Source organism: Heterocephalus glaber, unplaced genomic scaffold, assembly GCF_053883595.1.
Source record: "Heterocephalus glaber isolate CG9 unplaced genomic scaffold, H.glaber_assembly_v1.0 deba00000937, whole genome shotgun sequence".
Classification (NCBI taxonomy): domain Eukaryota; kingdom Metazoa; phylum Chordata; class Mammalia; order Rodentia; family Bathyergidae; genus Heterocephalus; species Heterocephalus glaber.
Window position 1 is genome coordinate 3,463,545 of NW_028258173.1, and position 20,313 is coordinate 3,483,857.

General features: G+C 55.7%; 1 protein-coding gene across 4 annotated transcripts; it reads right to left on the reverse strand.

Annotated features, from left to right (window-relative positions):
• Positions 1-1,742: 1,742 nt before the first annotated feature.
• On the reverse strand, positions 1,743-20,189 carry C1qtnf1 (C1q and TNF related 1). 4 transcript variants are annotated; one of them, XM_004860845.4, is made up of 4 exons: positions 19,816-20,189; positions 6,910-7,078; positions 4,772-4,911; positions 1,743-4,059 (listed from the first exon to the last, which is right to left on the reverse strand). In XM_004860845.4, exons 2-4 carry the CDS (start codon positions 7,062-7,064, stop codon positions 3,509-3,511), a joined length of 846 nt encoding a protein of 281 aa, XP_004860902.1. In that variant the 5' UTR covers positions 7,065-7,078; positions 19,816-20,189; the 3' UTR covers positions 1,743-3,508. The 4 variants fall into 4 exon arrangements, with proteins under 4 accessions (XP_004860902.1, XP_087064502.1, XP_021096816.1 ...); XM_087208376.1 differs by lacking the exon at positions 19,816-20,189 and adding an exon at positions 11,869-12,092; XM_021241157.2 differs by lacking the exon at positions 19,816-20,189 and adding an exon at positions 10,640-10,874.
• Between the last annotated feature and the right edge of the window lie 124 nt (positions 20,190-20,313).

The following is a 20,313-nucleotide window of genomic DNA, read 5'->3' on the forward strand; positions in this document are numbered from 1 at the left end:
CTATGGACAATTATCCCCAAGGATTAGGGTCAGCTGTAACCTCTTCATCCCACCACTGGCTACACAGACTCTGGACACTCCTAATATAAGCAATTCTTTCTTTTGGCAGAGTCATCAACTGTTTCTAACTCCTTTTGCTAAAACACTAATATTTGAGATGCAACCAAGTGTTTTTCCAGAGGTAGCCAATTTCTCACTAGCTGGAGATAGGAAACAAGGCCGGACCCTGTGGAAGTAAACTGCCTGGGGAAGGCATCAGATGGAGCAAGCAACTTGGTACCGAGCATGCAATTCAGAGAAGACTGGGTGTCCATATCCTGTTGGAAGCTAAAATCCAGGAAAAGTTCTCTGAAAGGCCATTCCTGAATTGTCACTGTTTCCCCAGCACCTAGCACAGGGGCTGCCACAAAGCAGGACCAAGGTAAATGTGTGGAGAAAGAGTGGGAGGAGCGTAAATGCCAGCATGAAAGAATGGGGAAGGGAAGAGCCCACAGAATGAGGGGCATCAAAAGGGGCACCAAATGGACCCAATGGTGCCTCCTTTCCTGTGGTGGCTAGGCCAGCAGCAGTGGGACCATGTACATGGGCCAAGTGACTGTCAGGAGAAAGGCAGTCAGTGGCATCTGGTGGTCCTGACTCATCCCTTCTAGGCACCTGTGGGAAATGCTCTCTGACCCACTCCCAGCTGCAGGGCAAACCCATCTATGCCCAGTGGCCTCAGCTCTGTGGAGGTGGGAACCTATTCTTTGTCTCACAGACAGCAGGTTTGCAGTGTCTGGCCACAGCCCAAGGCTGAGCATGACCACGTGGACCTACCCAGGGCCAGGCAAAGGCAGGAAGCCAGCTATTTGCCAGCCTGCTGGCTCCCACTTCCGTGCTGGCTGCTGGAAGTTGGAGGAGGGCCTGGCTGCTAACCCAGTTGGCCCGCAATAAAAAGAAGGAGAAACATCTGTCCTTCACCGCTCAGATGTAAAGGGGCTGTTGGTGAGTGTATTCAAGCCTAAAGGCTGTTACAGTCAGGTGCATTACATCCTCCAAAAAGACAAGTCTTATACTCAGGTAGCTGTGATTGTGACCTTACTTGGAATAGAGTGTTTGCAGGTATAATTAAGTTCAAGATCTCAAGAGAAGGGGCCGGGGATTTAGCTCAGTGGTTCTGCCTCCTGCCTCGCAAGCTCGAGGACCTGAGTTCAATCCCCGGCACCAAAAAAAAAAAAAAGATCTCAAAAGAAGAGCATCCTGGATTTAGGGTGTATCCTAAATCCAATGGTAAGTGTTCTATCAGGAAAAGGGAGGGAGACTTGAGGCACACCTGTGAAGAAAGAGCAGGCACAGACTGGATTGATGCTTTCTGAGCCAGGGAATTCCCGGGGGTCTCAGGAAGCTGGAAGAGGCAGGAAGAACTCGCCCCTAGAACTGTAGGAGGATGTGAGGCCCTGCCTGTCCCTTGCTTTTGAACTTCTGGCTTCCAGAACTGGGAGAGGACACATTTCTGTTGTTTTCAGCAGCCAGGCTGTGGTCCTTTGTTACAGCAGCTGCAGGGTATGCAACTGTCCAGGTTGTGGGCTCAGCCAGGGCACTGCCTCCAAGGCTTGTACTCTTCCCAGGATGCTGTATCCCAACTCGGGAGAGCCAGCCTCTGCCTCCCGCCACGGTGCATGAGTCCCCATCCCCAGGTGGGTGTCAGGGTGGGGAGGACAGGAGGAGGACTCAGCTCAATAAGCAGACAGAAGAGGCTGGGATGCTCAAATCATGATTCCAAGTTTAATGCTTCCCGGAAAGAGCAATGTGGGGCATGGGTGACAGTCTGGCAGAAACACGGCTTGTACAGTCTGACCAGCAGAGGGCCTTCAAAGGTGGGTACTTTGAACCCCGCAGCCCAGCAGCCAGGCCCCAGAGGGAGGAAGCATAAGTCAAAACCAAGGATCTCCAGGCAGCAGGAAGGAAGGACCACGCTGTTGGGTTAGGGGCCAAGGACCAGAGCGGGTGGGCAGAGCAACCTGGGACCCTGAGCACCAGTGTAGAGTGAGACAAGGAAGGCCCGGCAGGTTCCCAGAGAGCACAGGACGTGACCCTGCTGTCTGCTGCTTGCTGCTGAAGATGGAGCCAAAGCCAGTGGCAGCCAGAGCACCTGTGTGGCAGCAGCAGACTCTAGCAGTCCTGGAAGAGCCTTAAGCCACCCGCCTCTCCATACATTCTACCCTTCAGAGAGAGAGTTGAATCCCAGCGCCTGGATACCTATTTCCTCTTTTGCCCTGGCCCCAGGACTGACCCAATAAGAGCCCTGGAAACAAGCAGAGAGGGGCTTTCCAGCACCTTCCACTCTCCCCTGCCCTGGGGCCCAGAGAAAGCCCCTCTGTGTTGCCTTAGGCTGTTGGCAGCAGGGTTGGGTGAAGGTTGTGGGGTCGGGATGGTACTGTCACTTGGCTGCAACCAACACAGCAGAAGCTGAGGTGGGGATCCTAAGCTTGGAGGAAACAGCACTGTGGTGGTATGAGGTGGACTGATAGAAACAGAATCAAAGGCACTGGTGCTTTTGTGGCTGATCTGCCTGGGAAGAGGATCAGGAAGCTGATGCCTGAGCTGCTGACATGAAGATCCCACCAGGGCTCCAAGGTGGCCTGGGGGAGCAGAGGTGCTTGGAAGTACCAGGAGCTTTGCTCCCCATGGGGACATCTGCAGGCCTGGGGGGGAGGGGGTCCCTGAGGTCCCCAGCTACTGTCCATAAGCTGAAACAAGCAGGCCACTTCGGCCAGCCCAGAGCCAAGGGCAGCGGGTGTGTCTTTCCCTCTGGGGAGCTGATACTCACTGCCCCAAGCCCCAGTGCCCTCACTGTTGTGGCTCAGAAAGACCTGCTGAGTCCTCTTTCAAGGCCACAGTGACATCAGCAAGACAGGGACATCAGTTCAGCTGTCCCCCAAGAAGGTTCATTTGTGACCTGATATAATTAAGCCACATGTGGTCTCCTGGACCCCTGGGAAGCCAGCTCCTCCCTCAGCACCCGTGTTTCCCCTTTAAATCTCTCCTGTGGTATCTCAGGCGACCCGCAGTGAAAACACTTTCTCTCACAGAGCCAGCTGGCTGGGAAAGCAAAAATAACAACACTTTTCTTCAGCCTCCAAGGTTGACTTCACTCCTTTGGAACCTTTAGCATTTGCTTAATTACTTCCAGGAGCAGGAGAGAGGCCTGACACTGTGAGACCATGCAACACCCGGTCACTTAAGGCTGTACACACGCGGCGGGGCTGGAGGTCCTGCTGTCCTGCTGCTCAGCGGCCAGCTGCTCTCTACTGACAGCAGTGGCCAGTGCTGGGCCCATGGGCCGTTTTGACTTCTGACCCATCAAGGGTGTCTTGTCGATGCCAAAGCTGGGGAAGCAGAGGGCAAAGAAGCCAGGACTAGAGGAAGAGCTGATGGGGTCAGCCTGGCACTGGACCCCAGGGTCTGCAGGGTACCAGTGTGGCAAGAGGAGTGGATCAGCAGTCTCTGGCATGCACCAGGGGCATCACTAGGGCTCGGCAGTGTGCTTGACCAGGTAGCCGCTGAAGGTGACATAGGTGTCAAACTCGTCGCTGAAGATGGCGTTCTCACGCTCACCCTTGAACAGGCGCACCCACACCTCGTCCTGCTCCTGCAGCTCCAGCATCAAGCTCTGGCTCTGCATGATGCTGCGGTCACTCACCTGGGCATACAGGATCACCACCTCCTCCGTGTTCCTCATGATGTGCAGGTAGGTCTCCTTCTGGTTCCACGTGTGCACATTGAGGCTAAAGAAGTAGATGCCAGGCACGTAGCAGTAAAACCTGCCTGTGAACATGTTGAAGTGGCCATAGAGGTTCACAAACTCCGTGTCGAAGACCACCGTCTGGTAGTAGTCATTGCTATGAAGGGGCTTCTTCCGGCCCACTGAGAAGGCCGCATAATGGTTCTTGCACCGGTCCCCGGGGGACCCCATGGACCCCTTCTGCCCTTTGGGTCCGATGTGACCCCTGGCACCCACAGAACCTGTCTTGCCGAATTTCCCTTGAAGGCCACGATCTCCTCGGTCACCCTTCTCACCTAAAAGGGAGAGGAAGACAAAGGGGTCAAGGGAGCAGCGCCATGGTCACCTGTGCCTGGCCTTCCTATCTCTGCCCCCAGGTGCCATCGTCCTGATTCGACACCACAGCCCTGACCTGGCTGGCTTCACCTCTGCCACAACCTGGTGAGGCTCCCATCCTGGCACCAGGGAAATTTGATTCCCAAAGCAGTCAAGCTAGCAGACTCAGTTGCAAGGGTTGATCTGTTTTCATCCAGAAGCAGTACATTTGTTTTGTTGTTGGGTTTTTGTTTTTGTTTTTTTCCTTCTGGAAAACCCTGGCAAAGATAAAGGAACATATGGGTTTGTCCACAAGCAAGAGGCTCCCAGGCTCACTCCGAGCAAATGGACTGCAGATGTCTGGGCTTAGCTGGGATCAGGTACCAAGCTTCCCGCAGGACTGTGCCGGGGGGCCCCAAACCTCAAAACAGAGACCTCAGAGCCCTGCTGTCCACCCGGCCCTGCGGGCAGAGAGCCCCACAGGCTCGGGTTCCTCTCTTGCTCTCAGCACTGCGGGCTCCTCTTGGAAAACAGCCAGAGCCTCAAAATAGAAATTTCTTCCTCTCCCCTCAGGGGACAGCCCTGCTCTGCTCCTGTCCCCAGGGAGCCCAGCCCCACACTGAGCACTCTGCCATCTCCTCCCAACCTGCAGCCAGCAGCTCCCAGATGCGCCATGTTCCTCTCTGCACTGACCTTTCAAGATCGTGATGTTGATTTGGGGCACTGGGATCGCCTGGTACGTGGGGGTCCCCGGGTCACAGCAGCGAAGGCACCCGGAAGCAGGGTGCTCCTCACCCAGGTTGGGGCTGTATTTCTCATGTTTTTCTTCATCCCTGAGGGAATAAAGCATCACAGTACAAGCCATGAACTCGCAGGGCAGGAATGCACCTCTCCTCTGAGGACTGTGTCTCGGTCACCCAACCTGCCTCCCTCTCCCTCACCTGCATGCTCAAGGCTCTAATTAGTGTGGGCACACGACACATTCTGGGACCCAAACCAAACTCCAGAAAGAGCCCCTGCCCTTGTGAACAGCAGCAGTAGTAGTGTGAGCAGTAATAACATGAGCAGCAAAACCTGCACAGGAGAAGTCGCTCTCGGGCTGGGGTCTTGCAATGATGTAACACAATGCCCTATCAGTTATCTATAATTCTGGAAAGTTGTCTCCTAAGCTGTCTCGTTTGTAAATGAGAGTGTTCAACTTGATCTTTAGGATGCCTCGGAGAAGCAGCAGCTGGCGACGCTGTTTCCTGCCTGACCGCTACTGGAAGACTGGAGAGCTGCTGGAGGGCGATCGCTCCATGGTGCCACCTTGTGGCACTACGGGGCATTGCACCATGATCTCGTTTGCTGTGCTTGCCCAGGTGTTCTGTGTGTAACATCTCCGGGGCAGCAAAGCCCTTCTCAATTAGCCAGTGTCTAACTCTGCTCCCATTCTTGATCCCCAGACAACCTGGGAAATGGATCTGCACATGCTCAGCTCAGCCATAAGCCGAAGCCTCAAACGTGCATGCCCTGGCCCCATGTCTCCTAAGCCACCAACCTCTGGTCAAAACTTCGCCAGAGATTCAACAGGTTCCGCAGACGCCACATGCCCCAAACTGAAACCCTGTGTACATCCCTCCACCCAGGAACTTCCTCCGAACACGATTCCAGCACCCGTCCAGCACAGGCCTTTGGCCTCATCGTAGGCGTCCCTGGGCCGCACAGCCACATTCACGCCCGCCCTGAGGCACCCCGACTGATGCCTCTGACATCACCATCCCCTGGAATTCACCGCCATGGTAGCCGTGCATGCTTTCTAACGCTTCACTCCACCCTCCCTCCTAGAGCACCATCAAATGCAAACCTTCCTGTGACTCCCTGTTGCCTGTAGGAGGAAGTCCAGGGGAGACTCTTCCCCACTAGACTGCTGCCTGAGGCTCACCTCTCCACTTGCTATCTCAGGCCGCAGCTCCCACCACCCCAAACCACCATCCTGGCCTAAGCCAGTAGCGGCACCTCTGCACACCCATGCTGGCAGCTGGGCTGGCTAACTCTGCAGCGGGGAGCCTGCGGGGTGTCCTTTAAGACCCAGTTCACGCTTTTGCTTGCTCTTTCTGGCTCTTCTCCTCCCTCTTCTGCCCCTGCAGCCCCCAGCATTGTGCGAACTCCCCTACTATCCAGCCTGCCTTGCTGTACGACCCCAAAGCCTTAGAATATCCAGAGTCTGGGGACTGTAACTCACATGCTTCCCCAGTGCCTAGCGGACAGCCTGCCTGACAGCAGGCACTCAGTGTTTGTTGAATGGAAAAAGGAGGAGGAAGAAAGGAATGGTGTTCCTGTCCCCAAACCCTGCCCGTTGCCGACAGCCTGAAGCCTGGCACAAGTTGGCCCAATGCTCAGGATGAGCAAGAAACCCAAAGTCAGCATGACACTGTTTCCCAGGCCTCTAGAACCTCACAGTTTGATGGCAACAGTTTGATGAACAACCCTAAGCATTCGTGTATCCCCAGTAGCCCAGAGGCTGTACATTGCTGGAGCAAGCGCTATTCCGAAGTGCTGCATAACCTCTCAGGAAAGGTGACCTTTGGCTGTGTGAGCCTCACTGATGCTGAGGCCATGGTGACCTGCCTTTGGCCACTCATCCCTGTCACCTAGCAGTGGAAGGAGGCTGGATTCCTGCCCTCAGGCAAGGCATCCAGGGACCCAAAGGAGGACCGGCTTGTCTGTCCTCCAGGGCCAGCCTCCTCGGGACCATCCCTCAACCTTGGCTTCCACCCCTTTGTGTCTCCCAGTGAGCCAGTGCCATGGGGTCCCCCAAGTTCCAGGCTTGACCTGTCACAGCCCCTCACCTCTCAGCGTGGTCCATCGGGGGTGGTGGCTCCTGGGTCCCCTCCTGCTCCTGCCGTTCCTGCTGTCCTCGTGGCACATGGCTCAGCACTGGGCCCCAGGCAAAGGTCAGCAGTAAGCAGCCTCCCAGCATGAGCCTCTGTCCCCGGGAGCCCATCTTCCCACGGTGCCCTGATGGAAAAGAGACAGGGGAAAGCAACTGGTTAGGAAGGGGCTCCGGAGAGACGCAGCCAAGGAACCTGAGGTGTCGTCCAGCCCCATGACATTAGGCAATGTGCAAACACATACACACTCACAGACTTGTACATACACTCACCTGTACACACACACTCCACCACCAGAGGTGTGGCCATTGGGCTGGCTTTGAGCTCCCACAGAGCACAGTGGTGTCTGCCCACCCAGCCTCTCCAATAGTCCATCAGCCCCCTAGGGTGACCCCCAAGTGTGACTGCCTACCACCCCTCTCAGGCCAGTGAGCAAAATTCCACCACCATCTCCATCCAAGAGGAAGCCACACTGGCAAAATCAGCCCTAGTGGGGCTGGGAGTACCAAGGTGGCTGCACTGTGCTTCCTGCCACCAGGGGGTGTGAGTGAGCGCCCTCCAGCAGCCAATTTAGGGAAGAGCATGGTTCATCCACGGCAAGCCCACCTCTCCTCCTGGTGGTGCTTTTGGCACAAGCCTGAGACAGAAGCCTCCTCCTCCAGGATCCAGACAGTCCTAGAAAGAGGTGACTGTTTTGGGGGAGGGGTTCCGGTGAGCCCATTGCAGGCAGCACTTGGCCTTGAAATCTTCAAAGCAGCCCCTTGCTTTCTCTGTGAGTGGTATAACCCAGGCCCCTGGGCAGCCAGGAAGTGCACGGGCCTGCAGTCACGAATCACCGTGCTTGCCGTTCCAGCAGGCTGGAGAGGACTGCCGTCCGGTCTGAGTCTCTCTCATTCACCAAAACGTACAGTCTGACTCCTCAGAGTATTCATGAGTACGCCTCATCCATCCCTCTCTGCTACCCAGTGAGTAAACTGAGCCCCAGAGAAATAAGAACCACCCTGTGCTTCAGTCCTCTGGGGTACTGGAGAAAATTTAAAATCCTGAGATGGATTTCTCTTTGTCAGTAATCTCGGATCCGGATGAATGCTGCCTTTGATTCATCCTGGGAAGCTGTGGTATCCTCTCTACCATTCCATGGCTCGGGCTTTGTGCTTGTGGCTTTCTCTCCACACGTGAGTGAGCTCACTCCCCTGGCTGCAGGGAATCTTCCAGGCTCTCTCTCCACTGGGACCCCGTGCCCACCCTGGAGAACACGGCAGGAGGAGCTGCGGCCGGGGCCCAGCTCTCCTGTGGAGCTGCAGTCTGCAGGCCAGGAGAAGAAGGCTGGCCCCGCTGCACACACACTTCCTTCCGCCTCCATGCCCGGTCTGTGTCCCCCGCCATCCACTGCATGGCTCCCACCTCCAGTGACCAGCCAGCCATCTTCCCAAGCGTCAGGGCCAGGGACTTCCTAGCCAGGGAGTTCCGGTGACCAGCCCCCACGAAAAGTCTCTGATGCTGCCTTACCACTTGCCAAAGAAACTCTGTGTGTGTTAATTTATAAATAAACATATTTATCCACCTGCCCATCTATCCCATCCATCCACCGTTGTCTCTCCGGGCTCCTGGGCTGCACCCACTCTGCACATCCCTGCTCCTGTGGTCCAGCCCCTGCTCCTCCCACTGTGCGGTGCACACCAGGAACCCTCGTGAAAGTACAGCTTGTGAGTCGGTGAAGCAGGACAGGGCTTTGGGCTCTGGTGCTCTAGACACACCCCACACCCACGGCCTGGCACCTGTCTGCCAGCCTGCACTCTCCCTCTGGGCAGGAGCGCCCTCTGGTCTCCTTTCCCTACTGACGACCAGGCTAACAGGACTGACTCCGCAGCGGGCACTGCACGGATCCCTGACCACCCTGCGGGCTGGGGTTGGGTGTGAGGATGCCTGCTCATCCCTCATTTCAACCCCATCGGAGACCTCGGGTGGACCTGTGGCAAATCCTTAAGGAGAAAATACCATTGGGTACAATATCAAATCTCTAAATGGGAAAGCAGAGAGTTGGAGAAGTGGATTAGCCTTGGACCATCCTGGGTTTTTTTTTTGGGGGGGGGTATTTTTTTGGTACCGGGGATCGAACTCGGGACCTTGCACTTGCGAGGCAGGCGTCAGAACCACTGAGCTAAATCCCTGGCCCAGGACCATCCTGTTTTAGGTGATGGGGCTGTGCTTGAACTCAGAGAGCTGACCCCAGGAGACACAAGTCGGCCTGGCCTGTCAGGACCCCGTTCCAGTGCATCCCCGTCTCCTGCAGCCGCCCCAGACCCCAGCTGGGAAAGCCCACCCCTTCCTGATTGTGTCTCACACGTTGTCTGGGACTGAAGAGCTTTGCTTGGCCTGGGCGACCTACCCAGCAGGTGGGCGCGCTCCTCCCAGCCTGAGACGCCCCCTGTCCAGCCTGGTCAGCCAAGCGTCCTGCAGCATCCTGGGCTTCCTGGTGCTCAACAAATATTTGTCAAGCTGGGTTCTCTAAATCTGTTTATTTCTCTATTTCTGTGTTTCCTGTTTTTCCTCAGCACCTTAATAATTGGTCTTTTTTTTCTTTTAAATGTTAAACTTACATGAGTGAAAGAAAGTTTCCCTTTCTTTAACCCTTTTCGTTTTAATCTAAACTAATATATACGCATTTCAGGAAAGTTGGGAAATGACAACAAAAGGAAGCAAAAGCTCCCTTGGATTGTCCTAGCCTGGGATGTCTCGGTCATGGGAGACATTTGGGCGAGACACCCAGGAGACCTCCTGATCATTGTAGGATGTAGGCAGAATCCCAGGCTCTGCTCACTAGATGCCATTAGATCCTCCCTCAAATAATGACAACCAAAACTTCAGACATTGCCCCATGTCTGTCCCCAGGGGGCGGAGGGGCAAAATTGTCCCCAGCCAAGAACCAGTGCTGTGTTACCCATGGAAGCATCCTTTGGCCTGTTGGTGCGTCTCTTTCAGGCCTGGAAATGGAATTTTCTATACCTTGGTAAGAAGAGACAGGGCCCAGGATGCAGCCAGGTGAGCAACGAGAACATAGTGGTAGGGGTGGGGTAGGGGACAGTTCTGCTGGCAGACAGAAGCTTGGAGCTGGTGGACTGAGGGCCATCTTCCTGCTCGGAGCCAAAGCAAACCCAGACTGAAGTCTTTCCTTCTTCAGCAAGATCTGAAGCACCATTTACCAAATCCCACCGCAAAGTCAGCATGATGACATTATGATCATTTTAGTCACCTTTGGGCAAGAACAATATTGCCTAACAGCTAGCCAAACTTGGCTCCAAGCCGCTGTTAGTGATTTCCAGCAAAACAAAGTCTCCCTATAAAGGCTGAGGCTTCGCCCAGTAAAGCTATCTGGAGGAATGTGCTCCCCACATCGAAGCCAAGTCCAGGGAGGGGCCCAAGCCATCCTGGCCAAAGGTGGGCCACCCTCGTCATCCGGACCCACATAGTGCTATCTCCAGGATGTGTTGCAATCAGAGCAACCGAAGACAATTCCAGCATGACCCAGGGCTTGCCTTTCCCTTGCTCTGGGAACACGGCCCAATTCCACGCTGTCTTCTTATTCCTCCTTCCAGCCCCCTCCTCAAGCCATCTCGTCTATCTCCACCTTGACCTCCCCCAACAAGAAGCCCCCTTTCCAGGGGAGGAGCTCAGCAACTCACAGGACCTGGAGGATGGCAGGAGGTCTGAGGACACTTCCAGGCAGACAGCTTATATCCTCATCTCCTACGGACGTGCGGTGACTCCTTCATGGAGACAATATTCACCCATAAGTCCAAGGTTCCTGACATGTATTTAAAACTGGTCCTGTCTGTTGGCCCACATGCACACGGTCGTGCCGGCGCGTTGACCCTGACTCCTACAGCACAGGGACCGCCTGCTTGGGTTTTGCCTTGCTGCCCCACCCAGCCCGGTGTCATTTGACAAAGGCATTCTGTAAACACTATTTTCTTCCTTTCATTCTCATGGGGTAAGCGGTTGTTCTGAGAGACGAGAAGCCTATAATCTCCTTGAATTGAAAGGAGCCTTAGAAGGCAAGTCTGAGCTGCCCCCTGAGCTGGCAAGTTAACCGAGGCATGGTCTACTGAACACTCCTGATGTGCACAGCATTGTGCAAGAGATGCAGAGGAAGTGATTCAGCCGTAAATTAACTATAGTCCCTGACCTCAAGAACATTACAGTCCAGAGAGGAGCCAGACATGTGCCCAGTCATAGCTCAAGGCTGAATGGCTAGAGATGGGTTCCGGTGGGGAGTGGACGGGGTGCAGCCCGGCGCTACGGCACTTGCCCAGCATGTGTCAGCCCTGGACAGTGACATGCAGCCCATGGCTGCCATACCGGAGAGTACAGAATGGAACATTTTCATCATGGCAGCACCTTCTCTTGGACAGCTCTGTTCTAGATTAAAATGAAGTAAGTGGGGGAAGGACTAGGAGCTATGAACCCACAGAAGGCCAGAAATCTGGGAGTCATTCAGCTGCCTTCCTGTCCTGCATCTGGCACATCTAATCTGTCCTCAGCCTTCCTCAATAGCTCCTGACTGTTGCCTCTGCTTCCGACCATTGGCCTGCACCGGATGCTTTCCAGGGGCTCTGGCCATCTCCCAGACCTCACCCATCCAAGGCAAATATCTTCTCTTCATCTGGCTTTTTCTAGGGCCTGGACACCACCCCAAAGTTTTCCATGCACCTCGCGAGGAAACTTGGCAGAGAGCAGGCCTGTATCCCACACTTCACGGCCTGCAGGTCATGAATGCCATTTAGCTCGGCATCAGGCCTGTCCTACTTTCAACCCAGCATCCCTGACTCTCCCCCATATCCAGCCCTCCTCACGCCCGCTGGCTGCCTTTGCCTCCCGAAATCCTCTCCCCCACTGTGGAAGCCTGGGTCTGCTCACTCTCTGATGCCCACTGGGGTTCTCTGAGCAGCGTAGACCTCTCCTGTTGCTGCAGCAGGGTGTGGATGCCGAGAAAGAAAAAGCACGACGTTGAAGTGTTCCTCTGACCCCAGCAACCATCGGCACTTCCTGACACGGGACATCTGCTCTCAGCCCTTTTCTTCCCCGGAAGCCATTGGTCACATGAATTGCTCATTTCCCCAACTCCCAAACTTTCAATGAGCAGGAGGGAGGCAACAAGGGACTTCTAGTTGACAAACAACACTTCTTCACCTCTTCCAGAGGGCCATTCAGTATCTCGTTCCCCTCTATGACTGGCCAGCCCCAGCTGGTGTAGGGCTTCTCCCTCAGCCCCCAGCAGGAAAGATGAAGCCCCTTACTGAAGGAAAGCTGGGCAGCTGCTGACGGCTGAGCCTCTTGGGGAGGGGGGGACCTCGCTCAGAATCACCCTTCCTCTCTCCCCGAAGCTGCTCCCTGTGTTGGAAAAGGCGGTGTCTTAGTTACTTCTCTCTCATTGCTGGGACAAAATACCCAACACCCAAAGTTCAAGGGGGAAAGTTCTATTTAGCTCACAGTTTATAGAGGTTTCAGTCCATAATCAGCGGGCTCCGAGGCAGGGTGGCAGGGAAGGCAGGCAAAGGATAGCAAACGCAACAAGGGACCCCCACAGCCCCTCACATCTTATCCAGACTGCTTAGGGTGGGCAGCGCTCACACCCTTAATCCTAGTGCCCTTGAGCCTAGCATTGCATCATGAATCAGTCCCAGTGTCACACTCCAGATCCAGCCACCTCTGAAAAGCCCCACCTATGACCACATAAGGCTTTGAGGGGACATCTAGACACAGCCATAACAGGAGGGTTTATTTTTTTTAAGGTTGATGTGGTTACATTACCTCCAAAGCCTGAGTGAGTCTGGGCATGAAAAAGGCAGCTTCTTTCAGAGCAACTTGCTAGTTCATGAGCAAAGGCCTCTCTCCCCCTGCATAGGAGTCAGGTCTCCTTGGGAGCAAAATGGTGAAGAGAGGAGGGACCAAGAATTCTGCTGTCTTAAACCATCTCCCTCCTCTCCCTGGCAACTATACCTTGGCCAAGGAGACTTACCTGGAGCAGAGAGCAGAGCTCAGCTAAGCTTCTGCCCAGGCCCTGCAGACAGGCGGCCACATGGGCTTCCAGGCATCGGGCCCCGGGGCACCTGGCCAGCCCAGCCTCTGAGCTGCCATGGCGGCCCAGGGGGAACAAAGATTTCCTTGAGTGGAGCAGCTGCCCTCACATCACCTCTCAGCTGGGAAGCCTCAGGCAGCAGGCTGGCCCTGCTTGGGGAACCATGTGAGAGAAGAGGGCCCAGCAGCCCATGCCAGGGCCCCGCTCTGCAGGTGGCCTGGCCCACTGCCCACTTCCCCAGCACCAGCAACTGCGCCACCCTCAGGGCCTGGCTGCTCCTGAGACCCAGGGAGGAGAGAACCTGGGAACTCTGTGGCCCAGGGCCCCACCTGCACCCTGCCCATGTATAGGCAGCAAAAGCGCCTTTGTCTGGTTGCCTCACCCGGGCCTGGACATCCCCAAATATTTTATAGGTGCCTCCTGAGGAAGTCCAGCAGAAGATGGAGCGCTGGCCCAAACCGACTGGCTCCTGGACAGGAAGACAACTGGCTCGGCACCCACTGGCCCTCCACCTGCTGCTCCACCCTGCCTGCTCTCATCAAGGTCACCGATGACCCAGCCAATACCAAGCTCTCTTCTGAGTTCCTGTGTCGTGAGTGCTTTAAAACACCTGCCAGTGTGGTCACCCCTTCATCCAGGCCAGGCCCGGGCTTTATCCTCCTTGACCTCTAAAGCCAGCCGCTTTCCTTTCCAGGGCTTCGTCCTCAGCTCCCAGCTCCTCCTGCTCTGAACCTTCCTTCTGCCTGTCTCGACCCACACCACGCCTTCCACCGACAGCACCCTGCTCTCGTCCCCACCCAGGTGGCGCTGAGCCCAGACCTGAGCTCTCCAGCACTCCAGCCACATGGAGCTGCTTCAATTAGTTAAGACTAAGCAAAATAAAGCATTCTGTCTCCGCCACAGGAGCCACCGTCTGTGCTTCCGTGGCCAGCGGCTGTCATCAGGCTGGTAGGACACTTCCACTATGACTGAATGTCCCATCTGAGCTGTCTGCAGGGCACCTCCCCTCTGCCCTGCCATGACACCCTGCGCCCTCACTTAACTCATGCTCGCTTCTCCTCCGAGGGCAGCAGATCGGTAAAAATCAGTCATTCTCAGGAGCTGGAGCCCCACACCGGAAGTCTGGGAGCCCCCCAGACCCCTACCTTTCTGCCCCTGCCATATCTCACCCATTGTAAACTTTCTGCTCCTTGACCTCCAACTCCAAGCCTTTCCCAGCTCTTCCCTGTTTCTCATGTCTTCTGCACTACTTCCCAAAGGCAGCTTCTCTCATTTCCATGCCTCTCCGGCATCTGGTGTCTACTCTTCAATGCGGCCTGAACTCCACCCTCATCTTTCAGTCAGCCCCAAGTACCAAAGCCATCACCCAAAGGGGACACACGGAAGCCTGGAGTGCTCAAATCTCCCCATAACGCAGGGAGCTCGGGCACACCACTGTCGCCAGAAGGCCGAATCCTGGTGCAGCCTGGTGCTGTCCTTTCCCAAAAGCTCCTCTACCCTGGGCTTGGCAAGTGCCCTGTCTCCCAACGACAGTTGATCCCACAGCTCTGTTCGCCAAGGTTACAAACCACCTAACTGCCCAGCAGACAGTCTGATTAGATAAATTACAGTGCATCTATAGAATGGAAAACAAACAAAAAAACAAGGCAGTTGATTAGAGGCAAACTCAGCAGTAGGAGAGGGTGGGGACTGTGGCAGACCAGGAAACACCCACTTGGTATAAATGCATTTACAGAAAGAAAGAAGCCTGGCGTGGTGGCACATACCCAGAGCCTGTGTCCCCAGTGCTCTGGGAGGCTGAGGCAGGAGGATCACAAATTCAAGCCCAATCTGGGCAATTTAGAGACTTAACAAGACCCTGTTTCAAAGTAAAAAATAAAAGGACTAGGGATGTAACTCAGAGTGAAGGACTTGGGTTTAAAACCTACTACTACAAAAAAAAAAAAATAGGAAGGAAGGAAGAAAAGGGGCTGGGGGTAGATTCAGGCTGCAGTAAGCACCAATCAGCGACCTCTATAAATGGGTGACTATATTGACATGGGATGATGTTCATACAAATGTATGAAATGCGGGCTGAAAACACACACACAGATAACACACGCGCTCAGACACACCGGCAGCCTCAGCATCTGGAGGACAGGCCCCTGGCTGCTAACAACTTTTATCTGTGGGTGACGAAAACATGGCTGTTTAGCATCTTATTTTGGCCCCTCTGGGGTTTTTTTTCCTCCTATAACAATCCCATATTTTTTTCGCAGTAAAGTACACATTATTTTCCACTTAGAAAAATGACAAATAAGCTTCACCCTGGGGACTAAGGGAGCATTTTGTTTGTTCCAGGGAACTTGACTGTACACATAGAGAAGCAGATGATGGGGGCAGGGGTGTTGGTGACACTGGGACACATTTATGGTTCACAAAGAACCTCGTGGGATACAAACTGATCTGGTGCAGAAGCCTCTTCCACTCATTCATTCAAGCGGTGTTCATGGAGCGGACAGTGGGCTGGATTCTCAAGACACATGGGAGAAGAAAACACAGTCCTGCCCTTTGTGGTGACCGCTTCTATGTGCATGCAGAGCTTGGGTTCAGGGCACCCATCGGATTAGCTTGCTAGTTACAGCTGAAACCGCAGCAGCCACCTTTTGCTTGGATGGAAAATCCACCAGTCAAACCCTTCACTCATCAGAGGATTACCGACCACCTACTGCGTGCCCGGCACAGTGTGCATGCTGGGGAACACTAACTGTCTTTGCTGTGGCCATGCACTAAGATCTCCATGGTGCCAACCTGCTGGCATTGGAACGCCCACCACTGCAATTCAGTTCCTTTCTCAGGGAATCAAGCACAGATTCCCCGAGAGCAGCCAACCCCCACCCCCACACCTTCAAACATGAGGAGCTTGGGCACCGTGCCCCTTGCATGTGTATTTTTAGGGTCTTGCTTTTGCAGGGTGAAGAGACAGCAGCACATTGGCATGCTCTGGAGAAGGAAGGTGCATCTTTAAAGCTCATTCCTGCCCCCCAAGGCCTCCAACCTGAGCGGTGGGTTGCAAAGGGATCTGAGCCCGTGTCCCATTGGCAGGAAGGAAATGGGTGAGGATCCAGGGCTGGGAGGATGGGAGCCTGCATGCTGTGTCTGCTCATTCCTTAGGGAGCCATCTGAGGTCAGTCATGGGTGGGCACCACCAGAGAGACCACTGGGAAGGAGCACGCAGGAGCAGAGGATGGAACAGAAAGGGGAGCGGCATGGGGCTGGCAAACGCTCTGGCCTCACCAGCCCACCAGCAGCTAACCTGGGTCAGCAGCCCCTATCCTGAGTCACCTCAGTCCAGAACCTTCCATCAGGCAAGTCCCAGAGAGCTTCCAGGACCTGGGTTCTGCTCATGTAGATAGATCTTCATGGATCCTTGGAGAGCAGGGCTGAATGCCAGAAGATCCAGGAGCCCCATGGCCACCCCAAACCCATTCAGGTCCTCCCATCTCTCACCAGAACCCAGAACCTCTGGGCCCCACCCCTGAGGCCCCAGAAACTTGCGTGACAGAGCCGCAGGCCCAGCCTGACTTCTGGCCTGCACCTGCCTAAACCCACCCAGGTCTGGCAGCTTCCCCAGGCAAGGTCCTCTTCCTTCTCGGTCCCCAGGACAGGGGCGGCTGGAAACCAGATGTCCCGCTGGGGGATGGGGCCTTCTAGCATGTGTGGTTCCAGTGGCGTTCAGGAGCACAGCTGACCCAGCCCTGGGCACTGAGAGCCTGGCTTCCCCGAGCCCCACTGCACCTGGCTGCTTCTTTCCTGCCCTCGCCTGGGCTCCTGCTTCCTTGCCACCCTGCTCTTCTCCATCTCGTTTCTACAGGAGCCAGGAAGATGGTCAGACGCTGGGGTCCATTCAGTCCACGGGTGCAAATGGGGAGCTGGTGTCCCGTGAAGACTTCCCAACAGCCATCCTGTGTAGGGTGGGGTGCCCCAGGAAGGGCCCATAGGCCTGCAGGGGCCCCAGAGGCAAGACAAGGGACCCCCACAGTGGAGTTAGGGCCATCTCTAGTGTCCCTGCCCACACTCAGCTCTGGAAATCAGGCATGGGCAAGATGGAGCAGGCTAAGGGGGTGCAGATGCAGCTAGGCTGTGCCTGTCACTAGGCACCAGTGTCAGCAACTGCACCTTGACTGGGAACCTGAGGCCTCAGCCGTGCTCTCAGCCCCTGTCCTCCCCCAGGGATGGGGTCTGCAGCACTCAGCCCCTCACTATGGGGTTTGGGGAGCAGGAAGAGAGCTTGGATTCTGCGCATCTGCATGTTGTGGTTGGACTCAGGACAGGCGATGCCAGGTCAGGGACCAAGCTGGATTCTGGGCAGGGCCCCGAGAACGCAGACTGCGCTCCGAGGTGGGCAGACCTCTCACCACTGTGCGCACAGAGGGAGTGTCCTGGAGGTGGCAGGGTCCTGTCCAGACGCTGCCTTGTCCTCTTGACATTAGCAGAAAGCAGATTTCGGTGGATAAAGCAGGGAATGATAACCATGCTCACCCATGAGGAAGTTAAGCCACCAAGACGAAGAGCCCTGGGGTGCTGCCCCAACTTGGGAGTCTTCAGGGCTCTCAGAGCTGCTGAAGCTGCATCCCCGTGAACGGCCCTTTCTCTCTCCCGGGAGGGTGAATTGCCAGGAAGAGTCGGCCTTGGGCAATGAGCAGGCAAGGACACAACTACACATCTCCTTCCTGCCCTTCCGGCCTCTCCAAGTCCCCCCCCCCCTTCCTGAACCCTGGAGCCTTGGCCACCTCCAGCCCCAGGAAGCAGGACCCACAAAAGGGCCTGACCTCAGGGAACAAGGGGCAAATGGGAAGCTGGTGTTCACTGAGGACACCCTGAGGCACTACAGTTTCTACGAAATTCTTTCATCTTTGTTTTGACGGGTGAAGTTCAATGCCAGAATATTTGGTTTATGAGTCACCCCAATTACAGCTGCAGGGAGGCACCAAGGAGAACAACACAGAGGAGCATGTTCTGAAAAAATTAATGCTGTGCTGGTTGCCCTGAAGAGGGAGGTGACGCCCTAGGAATGAGGAGGGAGCTGCCCATGCCTTCGTGGGAACAGCAGGAGGTGCCCTGGCTGGCCAGGCTGTGGTGTCCTGAGGGTGGACAGGAGCCACCCGAGGCTTCGGGCCCCATTTCTGTCTCCCCATTTCTGACTACTGTTCCCCGGGAACACTTCCTTGGCATCACAGGAACTCCAGATGGCAACAGGAGAGGAGAAGGCCAGTGTCCCTGGGAAGCAGCCCTGAGGTCCTTCCTGCCCTGTTGCTTTCTCTGATGCAGCTGAGTAGGGGATGCTGAAGAGGCCTGGGTCCCAGCCTCCGCTTGGAGTGCTATGCTCAGTGTCCCCAGCTGGGTGGAGTCTTCCAAGTGTAGCCTCGGGGGCTGAAGACACAGGGCTCCTTCTGTGCGCTTGCTCTGTGACCCTTGAAGCCATGAGCCCCATTGAGCCTTTCCAGGGTGGGAGTCCCCTTATCAGAGGTATTGACAATCAACAAATCCATGGCTGCCATTATTCTTCAGACTGTTGTGGCCGGGTCATCTCTTGGCTCTGGAGGCCTGAAGGGGGGCGTGGGCACCCCCCAGTCATCCTCCACCCTCCGTACCCACCCCCTGCTTTCCCTCCTGCCATAGCAGTGACACTATTGGAGGAGCCCCTCCCCTGCAGCGTGCACCATGGTCAACGGCATCGGTTTGTGACTTCCACGTGGGCTGCGCAGCCTGCTGGGAGCGCATACTTTCTGGACTATAAGAAGCAGAGCCTGGGCAATCTCTAAGGACATCACACATTCCCCGGGGGATCCTGGAAGTTGTTTCTCAAGACATTCCTCATTTCCAAAGTTTGGAAAAGCGTGCTCTGTGGCCTCCATTCCTAGAAACTAGGAGAGGTGACAGAGCAGAAAGGAATCCCAGCAAGGCACCTTCTGCCAACCTTTCCAAGCCAAGACAGGTCAGGACCTAACGCACATGGAAGATCCACGGAAGAGCAGCACTCTCAAGTGTGGGAGCCAGGCAGGCCCCAGGATCGGACAGGTGGGGACCACCCTTTACCTGGAGAGGTAACCTGGAGAACTGGGTGGCAGCTGGTGGCCCTGTCCAGGGCAGCACAGTGACTGCAGCTGCAGGCCAGGGTCCCTCTCATCCTGGCTTCTCTTCCCAGAAGGGTCCCCAGGGAAGGGACACTGTTTTTCCTACCCAAGGTGGATGCCTGCTAAGAACATCAAGGCTGTTGGATGAGGGGTCCACGGTCCACATATCCCATACTGTGTGGAGGCCCGAGCTGACCCTGACAGCACAAGGCAAACCCGGTGCCCCTCAGTGGTCCAGGTGACACTGGGGAGGGGGTCCCTCCCTCATGCAGACATGGCCCTCGGCGCCATTCCTTAACTTCTCACACCCTCAAAACAGCACCAGAGAAGAGAAGCAAGATAAACACCCCACAAAACAGCGGGAAGAAGGTAGACAGTCCTGACAGCATCCGTCTGCGAAAAGTCCACCCGTCCACAGTCAGAGGCAGGCGCTGCTCATGACGCTGGGCAAAACCCAGGCTCTGCGGGGTCTTAGCCACAGCACACACAAGCCTCTCTCCAAAACTTCTGCCCTCTGTCCCCTTGCCACGACCACAAACAAACAACCCATCCCATCCCACTCATTGTCCACCCCGGCAAAGGCTCCGCCCTGCCATCCAGGCTGAGGCCGCGGAGCGCGGAGCCAGCAGCACTGCGTCCCTCTTGGGTCCTGCCCGCTAGCCCACCTACCTCCTTCAGAGCCCAGCCGGCTGCACCCCGCCGCGTCCTGCGCTGGCTCCCCAGGCTTTCTCGAGTCTGTTACACCATCTCCCAGCAGCTGAGCCTCCTCCCCCCAGGTCGGAGGGCTGTGCGGGCCCCGACAGACTTGTCAAGGAGACAGAGCAGGGAGCAGGGAAAAAGCCCCGGGAAGAAGGCTCCAGAAGGGCGGGGCCCCAGCAGTCCGGTCGCGGCACCTTTATCTCCCCGCGGCGCCTCCAAGGTCTCTCGGGCCAGAGCGGAAGCGTGGTCTCTCAAAAGTAAAGGAAGAGAGGAAGAAAGCAGACAAACACGTAAAGAGCAAACCCCGGCCAGATGTGAGCTGCTGAGGAGCCTAGAACGCTCCCAGCGCATTTTACCCAAACAGCAGCCTCCCAGGATTAACTGTGTGTGCGCCCAGCTGGCTGGCTGGCTGGGCCTCTCTCTTCCTGGCCAGCCCAGGCTGCGGGTGAGGGTGACATCCAAATGTGG

Excerpts from the sequence above, each read along its gene's own strand:
- C1qtnf1 (XM_087208376.1), bottom strand. The coding sequence starts at position 12,064 with ATGAGCAATTCATGTGACCAATGGCTTCCGGGGAAGAAAAGGGCTGAG. Across the intron at positions 7,079-11,868 it reads ACCCCAGTGGGCATCAGAGA|GGCACCGTGGGAAGATGGGC; the intron begins GTGAGCAGACCC and ends CTTTTCCATCAG. Across the intron at positions 4,912-6,909 it reads CCGATGGACCACGCTGAGAG|GGATGAAGAAAAACATGAGA; the intron begins GTGAGGGGCTGT and ends TTATTCCCTCAG.